General features: G+C 39.9%; 1 protein-coding gene across 1 annotated transcript in view; it reads left to right on the top strand.

Moving 5' to 3' along the window:
• The first annotated feature begins 25 nt into the window (after positions 1–25).
• NUDCD1 (NudC domain containing 1) overlaps positions 26–21225 on the top strand; it is a 69141-nt gene continuing 47941 nt past the window's right edge. Inside the window, exons 1-2 of the mRNA XM_006830645.1 lie at positions 26–372; positions 16340–16494. Of these exons, the coding sequence (XP_006830708.1) occupies positions 255–372; positions 16340–16494 (273 nt within the window). The 5' untranslated portion in view covers positions 26–254. The remainder of the gene's footprint in view (positions 373–16339; positions 16495–21225) is intronic.

The following is a 21225-nucleotide window of genomic DNA, read 5'->3' as shown; positions in this document are numbered from 1 at the left end:
TAGTCGCTCAGCCCTCTGGGTATAGGAGTCCAGACGTTTTTTGTTGCGCAGGCGTTAAGTCCTTGAAAAACTATACAGACCAGCATGCAACAGGGTCAATTTTCTCTTGGGCACTACATTTCCCAGAAATCACTTTGCACCGCAGTGTTTGCTGGGATGGGAACCACGCTGTTCCCCTGTCTTCTTGGGACAAGTGAAGCGCGGACTTTTCAACAAGAGCTTTATTAATTCTTACGCTACGGATTTGGCAGGCGATGGAAGTGGCGGCTAATTGCTCTTTGCGGGTGAAGAGGCCTCTGTTGGATCCCCGTTTCGAGGGTTACAAGCTCTCCCTCGAACCACTGCCCTGTTACCAGCTGGAGCTTGACGCAGGTGGGAAGTAGCGGCGCCCCCTTGCACTTCGTTCCTTTCCCCTATCGGCTGCCATCTGTGGGACCTTGCTTGCTTTTTCTTCCTTCCTTGAAGTTGGGCCGGGCAGTCAGTGCCACTGTGACCTTAAGACCCATCTGGTTTGGGGTGGACTCGGTGGCCGACCCCGGAGAAGGGCACCCATCCCGCAACTCTAAGAGAGCCTCCTTCCTGCATCCCCATTGGGTAGCCGGACTCCGGGTTTGTCCCCCTCTCTGTCGCTCGGGCTCCTCTGCGTCTAGGTCCCAGGCCCGGACCTCGCTGCGGGGAAAGCTCAGGGCATGCCATCCTCCTGCAGCATCCTCTACGTTCGTGTTGAGTAACCACACTTCTCCAACTCCTATTTCCTCCTACTGAGAACTCTTTTTGTCAGAAAAGAAACGCCATCCCTTCCATTTCAGAGCATTTTTCACTTAGTCCTTGTTAGAAGGATCCCATAACAGAGAACGTCTCCAGCAACAATTGAGGGAAAGTTAACTTAGTACCCACACTTCTACTTGTTTTGTTTATCTGTAGTTAGCTAGAATAGTCTCACCCACGCCCTTGACTTTACGTTGTAGAGAACTTTGGTTAATGAAGAGGGGGCCATTGTTGCTGTTTTAAAGTGCTATCGAGTCGGATCCGACTCCGAGTGATGACTCTATTGTATAGGGTTTCCAAGGAGCGGCTGGTGGGTTTGAACCGCCGACTTTGTGTGAGCAGCCCACAGCTCATCCTACATCGCCACACTAGGACTCCAACCTGCACTTTTATTTCAAACCCCTCCCCACTGTGATACATGTCAATGTATCTATTTGAGAATCCTAACTTAGAGTTCACCCTCGGAAACCCTGTACAGGGTCGCTATGGGTCGGAACCGACTCGACGGCATGTAACAACAACAACAACAACTTAGAGTTCATTATGCAAAGCCGTTTGCACTGCAATTTCGGCGGTTCAAGCTCACCAGCTGCTCTTTGGAAACCCTATACAGGGTCGCTATGGGTCGAAATCGACTCGACAGCACTTAACAACAACAAATCAATTGAGTGTTTGCTTATTAACTAATTTATTAAATTAAGAAACATCTGTCAATGTCCATGTTTGACGATATTAAGATGAATGAGACACAGTCTGTAATATAGAAGTGTTATTGGAAGAAAAGTGTAAATAGATCATTCTAAAACAATAATAGAGAGGCAGTGGTAGGTATACATATGAAATATAATGGTAGCACTTGAGAGTTAAGCCCTAGTGTGGCACAGAAGGATAAGCATTGGACTGGTGACTTCAAGGTCATCAGTTCAAACCCACCATCTGTTCTCGGAAACTCTATTATTGTAGGGTACCCTTGAGTCGATTCCAACTGTTAGTGATCCTTATGCATAACATAATGAAGCCGGTCATGCTCCATCCTCACTATCATTGTTACACTTGAGCCCATTGAGTTCTGACCTTCCTTCCAGTTAACCAAGCATGATGTCCTTCTCCACAGATTGGTGCCTCATGATAGTATGTCGGAAGGATGAGAGATCAAGGCTGTCCAGCTTGGCTTCTAAGGAGCATTCTTCTGTTTAGTTCTTCTGGTAGTCCATGGTACTTTTAATATTCTCCTACACCATAACTCAAATACATCAATTCTTCTGTGGGCTTCTTTTTTCATTGTTTTACTTTCACATGCATATGAGGTTATTGAAAATACCATGGGTTGGGTCGTACACACTTTCATCCTCAAACTGACATCTTTGCTTTTGAACACTGTAAAGAGGTCTTGTGCAGCAGATTTGCCTAATGCAACATTTCTTGACTGCTGCTTCCATGAGTGTTGATAGTGGGTACAAGCAAAAAGAAGTCTTTTACAACTTCAGTCATTTCAACATGTGTCATAATGTTATTTATTGGTCCAATGGTGAGGACTTTTGTTTTCTTTACATTGAGATGAAACACATAGTGGAGGTTGTGGTTTTTGATCTTCATCAGTAAGTATTTTAAGTCCGCTTCTCTTTGAGCAAACAAGGTTGCATCATAGGTATAACACGGATTGTTAATGAGTCTTCCTCCAATTCCTGATGACACATTCTTCATGTTATCCAGCTTCTCGGATTATTTTCCTAGCATACAGATTGAATAAGTATGGTGAAAGAATATAAACCTGGCACACACCTTTCTTAATTTTAACCCATTCAGTGTTGCCTTGTTCTTTTTGAACAACTGCCTCTTGGTCTGTATACATGTTCCTCAAGATTATAATCAAATATTCTGGATTACCCATTTGTAATGTTATCCATAGCTTGTCGTGATCCACATAGTCTAAAGCCTTTGCAAAGTCAATAAAGCACAGGTAAACATCTTTCTGGCCATCTCTGCTTTCAGCCAAGATTCATCTGATATCAGCAGTAATATTCTTTTACGCTGTCATCTGAATCCGGCTTGAACCCCTAGCAGTTTCCTGTCAATGTATAGTTGCAGCCGTTTTTGAGTTATTTTTAGCAAAATTTTGCTTGCATGTGATATTAATGATACTGTGATGATTTCCACATTCTGTTGGGTCCCCTCTTTTTGGAATGGGCACAAATATGGTTCTCTTCCAATCAGTTGGTGAGGTAGCTGCCTTTCAAATTTCTTGGCATAAATGAGTGGGTGCCTCCAGCACTGCATCTGTTTGTTGAAGGATTTCATTTTGTAGTCCATCAATTATAGAACCTTGTTTTTTGCTAATGCCTTCAGTGCACATTGAACTTCTTCCTTCAGTACCATTGACTCTTGATCATATGCTACCTCTTGAAATGGTTGAACATTGACCATTTCCTTTTAGTATAATAACTCTGTGTAGTCTTTCCATCTTTTGATGATTTCTGTAACATTCAGTATTTTGTCCATAGAATTCTTTAATATTTCAAGTTTAGGCTTGAATTTTTTCTTCAGTCCTTTTAGCTTGAGAAATACTAAGCTTGTTCTTTCCTTTTGGTTTTGTAACTCCAGGTCTTTGCACAGTTCATTATAATGCTTAAATTTCTTCTTGAGGTACCCTCTGAAATGTTCTGTTCAGGCTCTTTTACATCCTCATTTCTTCCATTCACTTTAGCATCTCTATGGTGGAGATCAAGTTTCAGAATCTCTTCTGACATCCATTTTGGTCATTTCGTTCTTTCTATCTTCTTAATGACCTTTTGCTTTCTTCTTCTATGATGCTTTTGATGTATCATCCCATAACTCTTCTGGTCTTCGGTTATTAATTAGTGTGTGATGCATTTATTCTCTTCTTGAGATGGCATCTGAATTCAGGTAGGATATGTTCAAAGTTTTATTTTGGCTCTTGTGAACTTGTTTTAATTTTCTTAAACTTAAACTTGCAAATGAACAATTGATTAGGTCTGTTCCACAGTCTGGTTTTGTCCTGGTTTTGACTGATGATATGGAGCTTTTCCACCATCTCTTGCTTTGATTTCTATGTATTCATTTGTTGAGGTCCATGTGTATAATCTTCTATGTTGTTTTAAAAAGGTATCTGCAATAAAGAAGTCATTGGTCTTGCAAAATTCTGTCATGTGATCTCTAGCATAGTTTCTGTCACCAAAGCCATATTTTCCAACTACTGATCCTCCCTCTTTGTTTCTCACCAGTAATTATCAATACATCTTGATCATATATTTGATCAATTTTTAGAATGAAGAAGTTGGTAGAATTCTTCAATTTCATCACTACTGCCATTAGTGGTTGGTGCATAAACTTGAATTGTAATGGTATAAACTGATCTTCCTTGTAGGCACATGGGTATTATCCTCATTGTTCTATTACAGACAGCATTATACTTCAAGATCGATCTTGCAGTGTTCTCTTTGATGACAAATGCAACACCATTCCTCTTCTATTTATTCAGTTTTCCTGGTATAGTGAACCATATGACTGCCAAATTCAGAATGGCCAATACCAGTCCATTTCAGTTCACTATAACTTAAGATACCGATCTTTATGCATTCTATTTTGATTTTCACAACTTTCAATTTTCCTAGATTCATGCTTCGTACAATCCATGTGGTGATTATTAATGGATTTTATGGCTGTTTCTCCTCTTTGTGAGTTTTGTTCTATCAGCAATGAAGGTCCTGAAAGCTTTACTCCATTTATGTCATCAAGGTAAAACCTACTTTGAGGAGGCAGCTCTTTCCCACTTGTGTTTTGAATGCTTTGCAACCGAGGAGCTCATCTTTTGGGACCATATCTTGACACTATTCTGGTACTGTTCTTAATGTTTCAGCATTCTGGTGCTGATAGTGTTCCACTGCTCTTCATAAGGTTTTCAGTGGCTAAACAGTTAGGAGTAGTCCACATCTCCTTCTTAGTCTGGAAGCTCAGCTGTGACCTGTCAACCATGGGTGACCCTGCTGGTTTTAAAACTACCTGTGGCATAGCTTGCAGCATCACAGCAACATGCAAGCCACCACAGTATGACAAACTGACAGAAGAATGGTGGCGGAAACCCTATGTAGGATTGACTTGAAACTGACTTGAGGGCACACAACAGCAACAACACCTAAGAATCTTCCCTAAAATAGCTGAGGGGTTTTGAAAATGTTACTGGAGGTGTCAGCGTCTAAGTTGTGCTTTAATTGATAACATGGGACTCCATGAGTTGTAATCCACTGAAGGACAACTAACAAGAAGGGATGATCAGCATAAAAGAAGATGAGCTTGGTTTTTCTTTTTACAAGTCCCCTTCCCATCACCCTCCCCTGTTTTTCCAGTATCTCCACATCAGTAAATGGTGCCAACATGCTTAGTTTGCCAATCCTGTATTCAAAACAAAACACAAGCCTCCTTATAATTCAATGGCTTAAAACAATAAGCAGTTATTAGTGCTGACTGGTCTACAGGCCGGTTGCATGGTTATTCTAATTTTGACTGGCCACACTCATATATCTTAAGTCAGTCATGAGTCTGGGAGCCAGTTTTATTCATCTTTGCTGGACCTTCTTGAATCTTTCTAAGTTGATGAGTATAGTTTGTTTAAGATTATTTCTCTGCTTGAGTCTTTGTTCTTTAACAGCTAAGTGTAGGCTTGTATTCCTAGTGGAAGTAGGGTTCCAATAGATAAGTGGCCAAACACTTTTCAAGTTTCTTTTTGAAAACAATCCCCAAAACCAAACCCACTGCCATCTAGTTGATTCTGACTCATAGTGATCCTTTGTAGGTTCTTGAGACTTCTGTATATCTTTATGGAAGCAGCCAGCCTCATCTTCCTCCTGCAGAGTGGCTGGTGGATTTGAACTGCCGACTTTGCAATTAGCAGTCCAATGCTTAACCCTCAGTGCCAAGAGGACTCCTTGCTGCTTGGGACGTGTATGCTATTGTCACATTGACTATGGTGTACTGTGGTGGTATGCCTTGGAGTCGGTTTTGATTCATAGCGACCCTGCATAGTGTTCCAAGGCTGTGAATCTTTATGGGAGCAGAAAGCCTCATCTTTCTCTGGTAGAACTGCTGGTAGTTTCGAACTGCTGACCTTGAGGTTAGCAGCCCAATTTGTAACTACAACGCTTTTTGAGTGCCTTGCTACTTGGGCTCATTTTCTGTCACTATATCTGACACTATTTCTCTGCTATTCATAAGGTTTTCAGTGAATAAATATTCGGAAGTAGTTCGTCACTCCTTCCTAGTCTGTCTTCGTCTGGAAGCTCATCTGAAACTTGTCCACCATGGTGACCCTACTGGTATTTAAAATACTGGTGGCATAGCTTTCAGAATCACAGCAACTCACAAGCCACCACAGTACAACAAACTGACAGACAAGTTTATATTGACTATAGTAAGTCATATAATGAAACCGAGAGGCAGAGTGAGAAATCATACCAATTGACATAGATCCAGAGGCATAAAATATTGGGACTGTTAGTGCAAATGTATGTAGTTGCTTAGGTTGGAGCCATCTTTTGGGTATTTCTTTCTTAACCTCCTATCCAATATCTCAACAAGTTCAGTCAATTCAAGATTGACTTCATCCCTTCACTCTAGTCCAGTGTTATTTTGTACCTGATAATAGTCATTTCCTGAGTTGTCTTTCTGCTTGCATCCTTGGGTTCTCCCTTAGGAACACTAATCACAGACTTGAAGACTGCTCTTCTTTGTTGCCTAACGTCTAGTATTTGGAACTACTGTTTCATATAATTTTATGTGGTTAATTCATTTCTTGTTTTAGAGTTTCAGGTGAGAGGATAAATCTGGTCTTTATTGCTTCATTTTGCCAAGAGTCATAACTTGTTTAATATATATGTTTAAGTGAAAAAGTGATTTTGTGGCGCTTTGGGTTATAATGCGCCAGACTGCAAAGCCGTTTGAACTGCAAGGTCGGTGGTTCAAGCTCACCAGCTGCTCCTAGGAAACCCTATGCAGGATCACTATGGGTCGGAACCGACTCGATAGCACTTCACAACAACAAAGCTAAAAACAAAGTTAAAATGGTTAAGAAGGGCATGAATGGTGAGAAAATAGGAGTGTAGACTGTTTTTTAAGAAATTTGAGACCTTAAGGCAATGATTTCTTGGGCCTGGGGGTTTAGGACAGCAGTCCTAACACTATAGTCAACTGGCCTCACATCATCCACAAAGACAATGTTCTACATCCTACTTTTGTGAGTAGGGACTGACTCTTAAAAGCAGCCATCTAAGGTACAGCTGTTGATCTCTCCATTTGCGGAATAAAGAAGAGTGGTGAAATTGAAGATGTTTAGAATCAACCAGTACAGTGGAGCAAGTATCAGTTATCAGATTCTGAGACTCATAGAACCAGAAAAGGCATCCAGCTGTTAACTCTCAGCTGCACTGAAAGGGGTCACATTAGAAGGTTCTGATACAGTGGGAGACAATGTGGGACAAAAGCAAACATTATTAAAAAGACTGGGCATACTGGTCAGAAAGAGACTGGAGGACCTGAGGCCATGGTCCTGAACCACTCTTCAGGTCTGGAATAGAACTCACCCTTGAGGCCCAATATTCAGTTAAGTAGTAGATAGATGTGTCCCAGAGACATTAATACTAGTAAGGTAAGCTTACCGTGGAATGGCCAATTCAAGATCAAAACAATATTTAACTAAGCACAAAGTTGAGAAGGGATGAGAAGGAGGGTAGAATGGAAATAAGAAGTGGGAGAATTCATATTGAATGGAAGGAATTGCCATCATTGCGCTGAAACAAAGTGCATGATTTGTTGAATGTAAAATTGATAATACTGTATGTCAACTTCTGTTTAATTCACAATAAAGCTAAAAAAAAAAAAAAAATTGAGACATTCAGGGCACAGAGCGGAAGGTAACCTCTTTTGTTTATTTGTTTTGTAAGTGTGGAGATCCTCAGATACTAGGTAGAGGAGACAGGCCCAGAGAGAAACTCTAAATACATGTGGTAGGACCTAGAAGAGGCAGAAGGAAACAAAATGATAAATGCCTTAAGTGGGGTTAGGTCTCTGGGTAGCATAAATGATTTGCTCTCAGATGATAATTGGAAGTTGGTTCATTCCTACCCAGTGATGCTACAAAAGAAAAGCCTGATGATCTGCTTCTATACGAGTTCAGCCATTGAAAGTCTTCTGCCTTGTAATTCTACTCAGAAACATTTGCCATGAATTGACTCTACCAGGTGCTAACCCACTGATTTTGTTTTTTTAAATAAAGGTTAACCTTGGGAGGGGGAAGAGGAACAGAGAAACAACGTTTGCCGCTAACAAAAGAGCAGCTGCTCTGCAGGAGAAAGATGTGGCAGTAGGCGTCCATAGAACTACACAGCCTTAGGGATCCAATGGAGCAGTTCTGCTCTGTCCTACACAGTTCCTGGGAGGGGAAATCAACTCCATGGCAACAGATTTGGTTTGTTTTTATGTTCCGTACAGCAAAGAAGAAGGTCATCATGCTTTTTAAAGTGGACCGTTAGTGAAAAAGAGGGAGACCCCAGTGAGATGGATTGGCGTACTGACAGCGACAACGGGCTTAAACATGACAGTTGTGAGGATGGGCAGTGCTTTGTTCTTTTGTGATACAGGTCTCTGAGGGTTTGAGCCAACTCAGTGACACCTAACAATGACATTGTATAGCAAAAAATTACATGTATTTAAGCTTCTCAGTAATTTTATGGGATATTATTAGTCTCGATGATTGAACCAGAAATATAGCTGAGGTCTGCCTGCATTTTAGATGGATACTAGCACATTCTTAAAACTAACTTAGAGTCCTGGTGTTGTGCTTTGGATAATACACTGGACCACAACGTTGGTTTGAATGGAAAGGTTGTGGTTCAAATTCACCAGTGACTCCTTGAAAACCCTATACAAGGTCATTGTGAGTCAGAACTGACTCACCGGCACTTAACAACAAGAACTCACCTCATTAGGATGCAGAACATGAACTTTGTGAAATACATTATGCCAATTGACTGAGTTGTTCTATGACACTAAGTTCTAAGCCTACAAACTCAGAAAACCAGTCTTGCAGGTATTTGGTTATGCCTGAGAAGTGTCTGTGACTGTGTCCTCTGAATATATGTGCATTACACGCATACCTTTACATACATATATGTATGGATACTTTCATTGTGCACACATGTACAAAGACTGTGCTTTCTCACACATGTATGTTTTTTCTTGTTCTCAACTGCCGTGGAGTCAGTTCCAACTCATACAGACCCTGTATAGGGTTTCTGAGGAGGGGCTCGTGGGTTTGAACCACCAGCCTTGCAGTTAGCAAACCAGTGCTTATCCTAGAGTGCCACACCAGGACTCCACATATATGCTTATTTACATACATATGTGACCCCACTGTGTTTTGCTTATTGGATTATTGCCAAATAATATATATTATATTATTTAGCAGAAATGTCCTTTTCTTTTATGTGCTTCTTGGTGGCATCTTTTACAATTTGTGCCCAACTTACAGCATTTTGAATTTATGATGAAGCATACTTAATGACCGTCTGGTTTGTGTGTGTGTATGTACAGCTTATTGTTTGTAATACAGGTAAGTTATGCCCCAATGTGCAGCTGTTTGTAGCCATATACTCCATTTAGGTATAGGGGTGTTGCTTTGTCGGGTAAGCCCTGGAGTGGGGACCACAAAGTTGGCGTTCTAGGCCTCAGCCAGTGTGTGGGAGAATGATGAGAGTTTGTGCTCTCACAAAGATTTCCAGCCTCACAACCCCTGTACAGTGTCGCTCTGGGTTGGAATGGACTCCATGGCACTTACCATCATCATCACTATCGTCAACAACATCATGTCCACGTACCTCTGAAAGCAGTGTCTCTCAAACCCATCCCCAGAGAATTATACACTCATCCATTCATACCACATCCAAATGGCAGGTTTTCATCCTCGGGGGGTTCAAATTGTGTTCCAGTCCTCTAAGTTTCTTTGCGTTTGGGGAACAAAAAGAATTCTGAAAGGGAAAGATTAGAGTTGCAGGGTGGATGGGATTCTTACTGGACAGCCTTTGAAGATACATTACATTGTCATGACGGAAAGTTATCCCTTGGCTCAACTCTCCTAGCCTTTTTCTCACCACTTTTCAATTTTGTTAAAGCTTTTTCATAGTAAGTTCCCAGGACTGTCCTACTGTATCCTTTGAGGAACTCTTTTAAGATTACCTCTTCACCATCCTAAAAACAGTTGCTGTAACCATCTGAGCTGACCTCTCTGCCTTGAATTCATCTTTGAGGTCTTCCTGACCTTCTTAAAACAGATGATGCATTTAAAACTATTTTTGTGAGGCCCCACACCCAACCCAACCCACTGCCATTTTGTCAACTGACTCAGTGATTCCATTTGGATTTCTGAGGCTGTGACTGTTGTTGTTAAGTGCTGTCCAGTCAGTTCCCACTCATAGAGACCCTGTGTAGGGTTTTCTAGGAGCAGCTGGCGGGTTTGAACTGCCCACCGTGTGGTTTACAGTCCAGTGCTGATCCTACACCATGAGTTCCTTGTAATTTTTTATGGGAGCAGAAAGCCTTGTGGTGCTGTGGTTTAATGCGATGGACTGCAAGGTCAGTTTGAACCACAAGGTCTGCAGTTCAAGCTCCCCAGCTGCTCCTTGGAAACCCTGTACTGGGTTGCACAACAACAGGAACCGTATGGTTTGCAGTCCAATGCTGATCCTTCTGCTCCACACCATGAGTCCTCTGTAATTCTTTATGAGATCAGAAAGCCTTTTCTCTCGTGCGTGGAGTGGCTGGTGAGTCTGAACTGCCAACATTGAGGCCAAGCAGCAGCACCTTAGATTTATTGAAAAGCTTCCACTAAAGTGATTAGGGAGGATGCCCATATGAGTTTGTTAAAAATTTATTAGCCCTGACCTCAAAATGATTTTTTTCCATGGCACAAAAAAATGTCCATTTTTTGGAGGCACCCTAATGGGAGTGAGGCACGTGTATTACTGAGAGACTTGTCTGATCGCAGAGACTTGTTTCTACACAGTTTATTTGGAATAAGCCTGAGCAAGTGTGAACTGGAATCCCAGTAGCAATACCTTTTGACTTTCTCTGATCTGTGATACATCGTTCTGTTAAGTGATGTCACGTGGGGTCTGACTCATCGTGCAACAGAACAAAACACTGCCTGTCGTGTGCCAGTCTCAGTTTGATGTTTGAGTCCATTATTAAAGCCACGGTACTTCCATCTCGTTGGGTATCTTCCTCTTTTTTGCTGACCTTCTACTTTACCAAGCTTGCTGTTCTTCTCTAGGGATTGCCCCCTCTTGGTAACACGTCCAAGCTGTGTGATGCAGTCTCGCCATCCTCCTTCATGCACAACACAATGAAACACTGCCCATCCTGCACCTCCCTCACATGGTATTACGTTTGAGTCTTGCTGCTGCCACTGTGCCACTCCATTTGGGAGTCTGTTCGAATGACTGCCATTTGGTGTATTTACAGGTTTCTCATGAGCACAATGAAATGTTCTGGAATACTCATTCTTCGTAATGTTATCCGTAGCTTGTAATGACCCAGACAGTCTAAAAGCCTTTGTGTAGTCAGTAAGGCACAAGTAAACATCTTTCTGGTATTCTCAGCGTTCAGCCAAGATCGGTCTGATGTCAGCAATGATAACCCTAGTTACATGTCCTCTTCTGAATCTGGCTTGATTCTCTGTTGATGTATTGTTACAGCAGTTTTTGAATTCTCTTTAGCAAAACTTTGCTTGCATGTGATATTATAATAATATTGTTCAATGATTTCCACATTCTGTTGGATCACCTCTCTTTGGAATGGGCACAAATATGGATCTCTTCCACTTGGTTGACCAAGTCTTCCAAATTTCGTGGCATGGGTGTGTGAGTGCTTCCAGTGCTACATCACTCTATTGAAAGATTTCAGTTTGTATTCCATCAATTCAGGAACCTTTTTTTTTTTGCTAATGCCTTCAGTTCAACTTGGACTTCCTTCAATACCACTGGTTCTTGATCATGTATACTACCTTGTGAATGATTGAACATTGACTGTTTCTTTTTGGTTCAGTGTATTCTTTACATCTTTTTTTGATGTGTCTATATCATTCAATAGTTAATAATGGGAGGGATTAGCCACATAACTACTGTATGCTATGTTGTTGTTGTTATGTGCCATGGAGTCGATTCCGACTCATAGTGACTCTGTACAGGGTTTCTGAGGCTGTAAATCTTTATGGGAGCAGAAAGCCTCATCTTTCTCCCATGGAACAGTTGGTGGTTTTGAATGGCTGACCCTGAGGTTAGCAGCCCAATTCGTAACCACTACACTATGAGAGCTCCTTGTATGTTATGTAGGGTTTACTATAAAATTTGTATCTACTCTCAAGGACTGCCAAAAGAACCAATAGATCTGTTTTGGAAGAAGTGCAGCCAGAATGCTCCTTGGAGGCCAGGATGGCTAAGCTTCGTCTCTCCTACTTTGGACATGTAGTCCGGAGGAAACAATCGTTGGAGAAGGGTGTCATGCTGGGTAGGGTGGAGGGTCAGAGAAAAAGAGGAAGACCCCCAACGAGATGGATCGGCCAGGTGGCATCATTGATGGACTCAGGGGTGGCAGCAGTGGTGAGGTTGGCCCAGGATCGAGCATTGTTTCATTCTGCTGTGCATGGGGTCGCTATGAGTCGGTTCCGACTCGATGGCACCTGACAACAACAACAACAACTCTCAAGGAGGAAAATATGGGAAATTTAATTAGATGAATGTGTTAAGAGATCCTGAAAATTGCTTTCAGAGACCTTGGATAAATTAGTTAGGAACGATGCTCTCATATTTCCTGCCTCGGGACTTATTATGCAAACTTGTACTTCTTCCTTTACAAATAAAACTTACAAATACATCTTCTTTTACAAATACAAGCTCAGCAACTAGGTAAAAAGAAAACAGTTGAAGATAATTAGTCCAACAAATTACTATTGTTTATGTTCTTTACCTTTTCTCTCCCTTTAACTATTACATGAAACATAACAGTATATTTTGAAAAGATAAGAAGCAGAGATGAATGTCATTGTGAGCACCTTTAGATTTGGAGCCAAGTGTCTTTTTTAATCCAGTGCCAAGTACAGTGTCTGGCAACTAGACTTTAAGTAAATATTTTGTGAATTAAAAAAACCAAAGTTTTTGAGGCTGCTTGCATATATTGTTGCAAGGTAGGCAGTTCAAGCTCACCAGCTCCTCCTTGGAAACCCTATACAGGGTTGCTATGGGTCAGAACCGACTCGATGGCACTTCACAACAACAACAACAACATGTGTATTGTGGAGTCCTGATGTGACACTGTGGGTTGATGCGCTACACTGCAGAGTCAATTTAAACTGCAAAATCGGCGGTTTGAGCTCACCAGGTGCTCCTCAGAAACCCTACCACACTTGACGCTTAACACTTAACAACAACAACAAAATGTGTATTGTAAGGATTTGAGGGCAGTGATTAAGGAGATTTTCGTGTAGTCAGGCCTTAATATAAGTTCTTTTTAAAAGACTAAGGATCTTTCAGCAAAGCTCTTACATTTTCAATGCAAGATAATATTAACAAATTTCAACTGTAGCCGTTTCTCATCCTTCTGTTAGTGAAATTCCTCTTCTACCCTTTTAATACTCCAAGCAGAGAGGCAACTGTTTCTGTTCACTTACAGAGCTAATACAAAATAATAAGTGTAGAGTAATCACTGGACTGCTAACTGCAAAGTCGGCAGTTCAAACCTACCAGCCATTTCTTAGAAACCCACTATAGGGTCGCTGTGAGTTGGAACAGACTCAACTTCACACAGCAACAAGCCCTACCATATGGTGGTGGTGGTGGTTGTTGTTATGTGCCATGGAGTCTGTTCCGACTCACAGTGACCCTGTATAGGGTTTCCGAGGCTGTAAATCTTTACGGGAGCAGAAAGCCTCCTCTTTCTCCCGCAGAACAGCTGGCAGTTTAGAACTGCTGACCTTGCGGTTCGCAGCCCGATTTGTAACCACTATGCTACCAGAGCTCCTTATTGTATCATGGTATCCTAATTATAATTTTCCAGATTCATTTAATAATGCCTCACCTGTGAACTAATAACTAAATTCGCTGGGTAGTGCAGGATTGCCCACGAGTCTTTAGCACAAATAAGGAAATGGATGAATTGTACCATTTTCCTGTAGCGTAGTGGTTACAAATCGGGCTGCGAACCTTAAGGTCAGCAGTTTGAAACTACCAGCTGCTCTGCCAGAGAAAGATGAGGCTTTCTGCTCCCCTAAAGATTTACAGCCTTGGAAACCTGTACAGGGTCGCTATGGGTTGGAACCGACTCTACAGCACATCACCACCACCTCTGCTTTGTGTTTATGGCACCATGTGCATGTCCTGCAGTGTGTCATTTCATCCACATGGTGGTGCCAGAAAACCAGTAGTTGATCATTGTTAGTATGAAGAATGGAATGTATATGTTTCAAACTGTTCGTTATAAAATAAACACGTTCTCTAGTTATATAATAACAATTTCCTCAAAGTCTGTGAAATTATAATGGTTTTACCTTTCATGTCTCCAGACTTCATCATCCTTCACCTAATACTGAAGTTTCCTAATAGATTTTCCCTGCTCTGCTTTAGGCTGTTTCCACACTGTAGTCTTAAGAATTCCTTTATAAACTTAAATCTGAGCTTTGCTCTTCTGCCTAAGACTCTTGAAAGGGTTCTTATTGCCTTGAGTTTATCTGTAAAGATAATTAAAAGTAAAACTTTTCATGAACCAACTCCTGCCCTTATTATAGCAGTTTTAGATTCGTGGTTGAAGAAACTGAGGCTACTTGGAGAGGTGAAGCAGAGTTTCAGATTTTATTAAGCCAGCTGACTCAGAGGAACTAATTTCTCCAGATTCTGAGCACCTAATGGAGGGCAACACGGGCCTATATGGGCTCAGAGTTGGGGAGGGGCCAGGCTGCATAGCTGTTTGAGAACAGGGGGAAACCAGGGGGATTGGTCTCATTTGATGACCTGATTAGCATTTTAGCTTGCCTCCTGGGCTGGAGAGGGCAGTGAATGGTTTTTACCTTTTCATGTTCCCATTCTCTATCCTTATTGTTCTATAGCATTATCTTACACAGTTATTCTTATTCTGTGTATATTTCAGTCAGACTTTTCTTATTATAAGAGCCTGATGGTACAGTGGTTAAAGTACTCACCAGCAGCCTTTCTGTGGGAGAAAGATGTAGCAGTTTATTTCTGTAAAAATGTTACAGTCTTGAACACCCTAAGGGACCATTCTACCCTGCCCTAGAGGGTTGCTATGAATTAACTATACAGCAGTTGGTTGGGTTTGGTTTTGTCGTATTTTGGTTCTTTAAACACATTTTTCCTTCTATATGAGATAGGTTGGAGAATTTGTATATAGAAAGATGTTTCTTCTTAAGTTAGCTCCTCCTTATCCTGTGTGTTTTGGCTGACACTTTGGAAAGTTTTCTTTAATCCCTCTAAGTAGATCAGCTCTGTTAAATGTTTTCATGGTACCCATAGTTGTTTCTTTATAGCACTTTTTCTAGTTTTAAACTATATATTTACTTATGTAATTATTTGATTCCATCCCATATCCTCACTGGATCCTAAGCATCAAGAAAGTAGTTGCTATGCTGTTTGCTCACAGTTATATCATTGGTGCTTATTGAAGTATTTGTTGAATGAGTGAATGAATGGGAGTCATCCAGGACTTACGGAGACAGGCAATGGACATAGGAATAGGTAATCATTCTGGGAAAAGAGAATACTAGTGATCAGGATATAATAAGATGAGGAAGTTAATTTCCTGTTAGGGTAGAAATAAATTCTGTTTTGTGGTAGTCCTGAGCCGTAAGGTATCCATATAGAAAGGCTGGAAAAACGGGAGGCCTAGATCATATTGGGGAGTTTCAAAATTAGGAAAGCAGCTTGATATAGTAGAAAGTGCTGTTCCGTCACTTGGAGACTCTTTTCAGTTGTAGCTATCATATTTTGTTCTGTACCCTTGAGAAAAATGTGGCATAACATCGGCAAAGTCACAATTTAGTTTTACCTTTATTCCCATTACTGTGTAACAGGATAATGAACCGTATATTCTCTGTCCCTTAATATGTGGAAAAATGAAATAATAAAAGTAAAAGCCTTTTAAGAACTATAAAACACTTTATAAAATGGCCTTAATTTTTGCTCAGAAGACAGGAAATCCTTCCGTTTTAGATTTTCTATTGTGTTTATTTAGTTGCAAGGAAGAAGTCAGAGGAAAGAAGGATATAACATTGACAGCCCTGTCTAGATTGAAGTTCCTATAAGGGTCTTATTTTATTCATGTCAATTTTATTCACTGTTTTCCTTTACACACTGCATACTGGGGATCCAGAAATTATTATTGAATGAATAATAATAGTGAATAGTGTGTGTGTTGGCATTCTGTGATATCATTCCTGGTAGGCATTCTTTAGAAACAACTTGAAATAAAACTCTTGATGTTTATTTTTCTTATTTTTCAGCTGTGGCAGAAGTAAAACTTCGAGATGATCAATATACACTGGAACACATGAATGCTTTTGGAATGTATAATTACCTACACTGTGATTCATGGTATCAAGACAGTGTCTACTATATTGATAACCTGGGGAGAATTATGAATTTAACAGTGATGCTGGTAAGAAAAAAAAAAAAAAAAAAAAAAAAATATATATATATATATGTGTGAATTTTACAGTGAATTTTATCCTTAAAGTGTTTGACTCTTGTAAGAAGCATATATTACAATATTTGTCTTTTACCTAAACATGTCTTTTAATCATTTCCACCACACGTCTGTCAGTTTGTTGTACTGTGGTGCCTAGTGTGTTGCTGTTGTGATGCTGGAAGTGATGCTGCTTGTATTTTGAAATCCAGCAGTCATTCATGGGTGACAGGTTTCAGCAGAGCTTCCACAGTAAGAGTAGGAAGAAGTACCTGGCAATCTACTTCTAACAAAAACTGGCCAGTGAAAATCTTACGAATTCTGTAGGCAAAATATGGAATGACACCGGAAGCTTTAAAAGAAGATGGGAAGAATATATGCATCACTACACTAAACAGGACTGGTCAGCATTCAACCCATTACAGGAGGTTGTTATTGTTGTTGTTATGTGCCGTGAGTCGGTTCCAGCTCATAGTGACCCTGTACAGGGTTTCTGACGCTATAAATCTTTATGGGAGCAGAAAGCCTCATCTTTATCCCACGGAACAGCTGGTAGTTTTGAACTGCTGACCTTGAGGTTCACAGCCTGATTCATAACCACTACGTTACCAGAGCACCCATATGACAAAATTCTAGGAAGAATTCCAAGCTGTACTGAAGGCATTGCCGAAAGACAGAATTCATGAATTGACGAAATGCCAGTTATTTCAACAAACTTGCAACACTGGAAGTGCTCACTCATCTATGTCAAGAAATGTGGAAGACAGCTGCTTGTTCAACTGATTGGAAAAGATTTATATTTTTGCCCTTTCAAAGAAAGGTTATTCAATAGAATGCAGAAGTTATTGAACAATATCATTAATATCACATTCAGGTACAACTTTGCTGAAGGTAATTAAAAAATGTGGCTGTAGCAATACATGTACAGAGAGCTGCCAGAAATTCCAGCTGGATTTAGAAGAGGGCATGGAATGAGGAATATTATTGATGACGTCAGATGACTTAAAGCAGAGCACAGTGTAAAGATGTTCACATGTGTTTGATTAGCTATGCAAAAGCATTCAACTGTGTGGCTCATAACAAATTATGGATAACATTGCAAAGAGTGGGAATCTCAGAATACCTGATTGTGCTCGTGGGGAACCTGTACATAGACCAAAAGGCAGTTGTTTGAACAGAACAAGGGAACACTGAATGGTTTAAAATTAGCAAAAGTATGTACCAGGGTTGTATTCTTTTATGACACTTATCCAATCTGTATGCTAAGCAAATCTAAGAAGCTGTATTATATGAAGAAAAACCTGGCATCAGAATTGGAGGAAGATACATGAACAACCTGTGATAGGAAGATGACACAACCTTGTTTGCTGAAAGTGAAGAAGACCTGAAGCACTTATTGATAAAGATAAAAGACTGCAGATTTTGATGGAGAGTTGTCTGTGTGTGTGTGTATATGAAAGTTTTCCTTTAAACTTTATTAATGATGGTATTGATAACATGTGTTGTATTATAAAGTTGCTAGTAAAAAAACAGAAGACATCTTGGTAGATCTGAAATTTTCAGTTTTTATAGAATATATCCTTGTACATATTCATAATCTCATTTTAGTCTCCTGTGGATTATCTTGTGGCACATGTGATACTCTTGCAATACCCATTGTTACAGAGATAGTGTCATTAGTAGAAAGGGCCTTAGACGTTTTAATTAGATCAGCCAGGTAAGTTCATTTTAGTATGTTTATTATTTTAGGATACTGTGACATGCACTCTTGTTCATAGATCAGTACTACAGATCACTATTGCATGGTAATGTTTGAAAGCTATAAAAAAAAATATAGTGGATTCTCCATGTATTTTTGACTGTAGCTTCCTCATGTAAAATAAAGATATGGTGTTAATGTTGTTGAAAAGTTATAGTAAGGACTGTGAAAATGCTTTGAAATGTAGACGGCATTATGCCAGTATAAAGAGATTATTAGCATAGGCCTTGAGATACTTCACCTTATGACAGACAAATGCTGATTGACTTTTACCACATATACCTCTTTAAGAGTAGTTGAACTGTGCAGGAATGAATCATTATTACACCAACGAACCTTTCCTGATTGCATACTACATATCAACCACTGTGTAAGCACTTTATATTTATTAACTGTTTAACCTTTACAACAACCCTGTGGGGTATGTACTGTTGCTCTCCGCATCTTACAGCTGAGGAACAGAGAGACAGTGATTCACCTTGTTATTAGTTAATAGTGACAGACAACTTAGACTATAAGTGTAGCATTCTCCAAACAATCAAAAGTGCTGTAAAAATTCACTTTAAGTTTTTATTTTGAGTGTTACATTTTTTATTTTCTTCCTTTAAGATGAAAACCTAAACTGAGTTAGTTTTAATTTTAAATGTTTGCCGAGTGTAGGAGCTTTGGTATGAATTAAGTATAGCATACAAATTAAGATACTTGCCCAGTGGGGTGCTGATAAAGTAATGAAAACCAGCTGTGGCACTGTGGGTGACTGCTCTGGACCGCTAAGTCAGTTTGAATTGCAAGGTTGGTGGTTCAAGTTCACCAGCTACTCCTTGGAAACCCTGTATTAGGGTCACAATGAGTTGGAATTGACTCGATGGCACTTAACAACAACAGCAGGGTAGAAAATGCTTGATTTGTAGTTTGCCAGTTTCTGTGGTTTAAATGTTCCAATCATGATCAATTTTAAATGACTACTTGCAAAATTCCTGAAAATTTAAGTCTTGACTTTCACAAGTCTGTAGGAATTTGTTAAGACACATCACTTTGTTTGGTGGAGAACCTTAAGAGTGAAGGACTATCTTTTTTATCTCATTTAGTAAAGGAGTCTTTTTTTTTTTTTTTTTTTCCTTCACCTCACTTTTTCTTCTTCTTCTTTTTTTTTTTTAAAGAAAGGTAAAGTAAAGATGAATAGAGAAGTAGCAATTCTGTCTCTTAACATTCTTTTCTAAAGAAAATTGTATCCTTTAAGCTTAAGTGTTAGACTCAAGCTCATAAAGTCTGTTAGCTAAATTATCTTTCATGATGAACAGTGTCAGCAGATAAAAATTTGAACACTAACTGGAGATTTGTTGATACTAAGTATTTACACCTTTTAAATAGGAATTTTAAAAAGTTCTTTTAGAGCTACATGCCAGAGTATTTACAGATGGAATGACTAGGATTTGCTTCATTGTAATGTGGGCGTTCTCGTGTAGTGCTGTATGGTAAGTGCTGGACTTCTAACTGCAGGATTGGCAGTTCAAACCCACCAGCCACTCCTTGGAGACCCTATGTAGGGTTGCTAGGAGTCGGAACTAACTCCATGGCACTTAACAATAGCAACAACAGTGTGGGTTTAGTGTGTTGTTGTTAAGTGCTGTAGAGTCAGTTCTGTCTCATAGTGACCCTGAACAGGGTTCCCAAGGAGCAGCAGGTGCGTTTTAACTGCTGACCTTGTAGTTCAAGCTAGCCTTGTGATCCAGTGCTTATACTACATGCTACATCAGGACTTTGGGTTTGGTATAGATGCAACAAGATTGATCATCACTTGATAATTGCTAGAACTGGGCTCATTATATTATTCTCTCTACTTTGCTCTGTGTTGAGATTTTTCATAATAAAGAAATTACAGAAGAAAAATAGCCTAATCTTCTGCTTCAGTGGCATTCCCATCTCTTGAAATGACAAAAGTGTTTGTTTTAATAAAAATGCTTTATGATGTAGTTTAATGTCTATAGTTTTAGACTTGGCTCTATCACGGACAGACTAGATAAGTGACCTTAGACCTTAAATCAGTTACCCTTTTTGAGACCTCTTGTCTCCATAAAAAAATGAAGGGTTTTCACCTGGTCAGTGGTGTATATAAAACTCTAGGTCCAAGAGGATTCCTTGAAGGTGAGCTCAGAGGTCACTGTATAGACAGGATAGTCTACCATCCACTCCTAATATCAATAGAATCATCTCTGCAACAGTCCAGGAAGGAGTTCCTTGGTGAAAACAAGGTTGACAGTTGTGTAAGATTATGTCAAAGACTGCCTCTAGAACCTTGCCACGTTTTTATCTAAATCTCAAGGCATTATTCTGTGAATAGAGGTGTAAGTTTGAATATATAGTTATAATGATCCTTTGGCTGTTTCTTCTAATACACTGGGTTGTTGTTGTTGTTAAGTGCCGTCGAGTTGGTTCTAATCCATAGTGACCGTGAACAGGGTTTCCGAGGCTGTAAATCTTTACGGGAGCATAAAGCCTCATCTTTCTCCCATGGAGCAGCTGGTAGTTTTGAACTGCTGACCTTGCGGTTCGCAGCCTGATTCGTAACCACTATGCTACCAATTGACAAATTCCAACCTTTGATTTGCTGGCAGGCAAGTTTACAGACTAGCTAAAGGATGTGATTAATCTACAGATTGCATTGCACTTTTGAAATAAGCATCTTGACCATAAGATATTAAATTGTATAATTGCTTGCTGTCAAACAATTGCTTAACTTTTATGTAGTGATCTTTAAAGTAATATTCTTATTTTAGTTAAATCCAGTGGCGAGGGAAAAAAAGAAGAAAAAATTTGAATAAAAGGAAGAGAAAAATAAGTAGCTAACGTAGAGAAGCCAAAGCAAATGGAAAAATTGAAGAGGTGCAAGAGCTGAACAGGAAATTTCAAAGATCAGCTCGAGAAGATAAAGCCAAATACTATAA

This window comes from Chrysochloris asiatica, unplaced genomic scaffold, assembly GCF_000296735.1.
Source record: "Chrysochloris asiatica unplaced genomic scaffold, ChrAsi1.0 scaffold00001, whole genome shotgun sequence".
NCBI classification, from domain to species: Eukaryota; Metazoa; Chordata; class Mammalia; order Afrosoricida; family Chrysochloridae; genus Chrysochloris; species Chrysochloris asiatica.
This window is presented reverse-complemented; position numbering and strand designations above follow the sequence as displayed.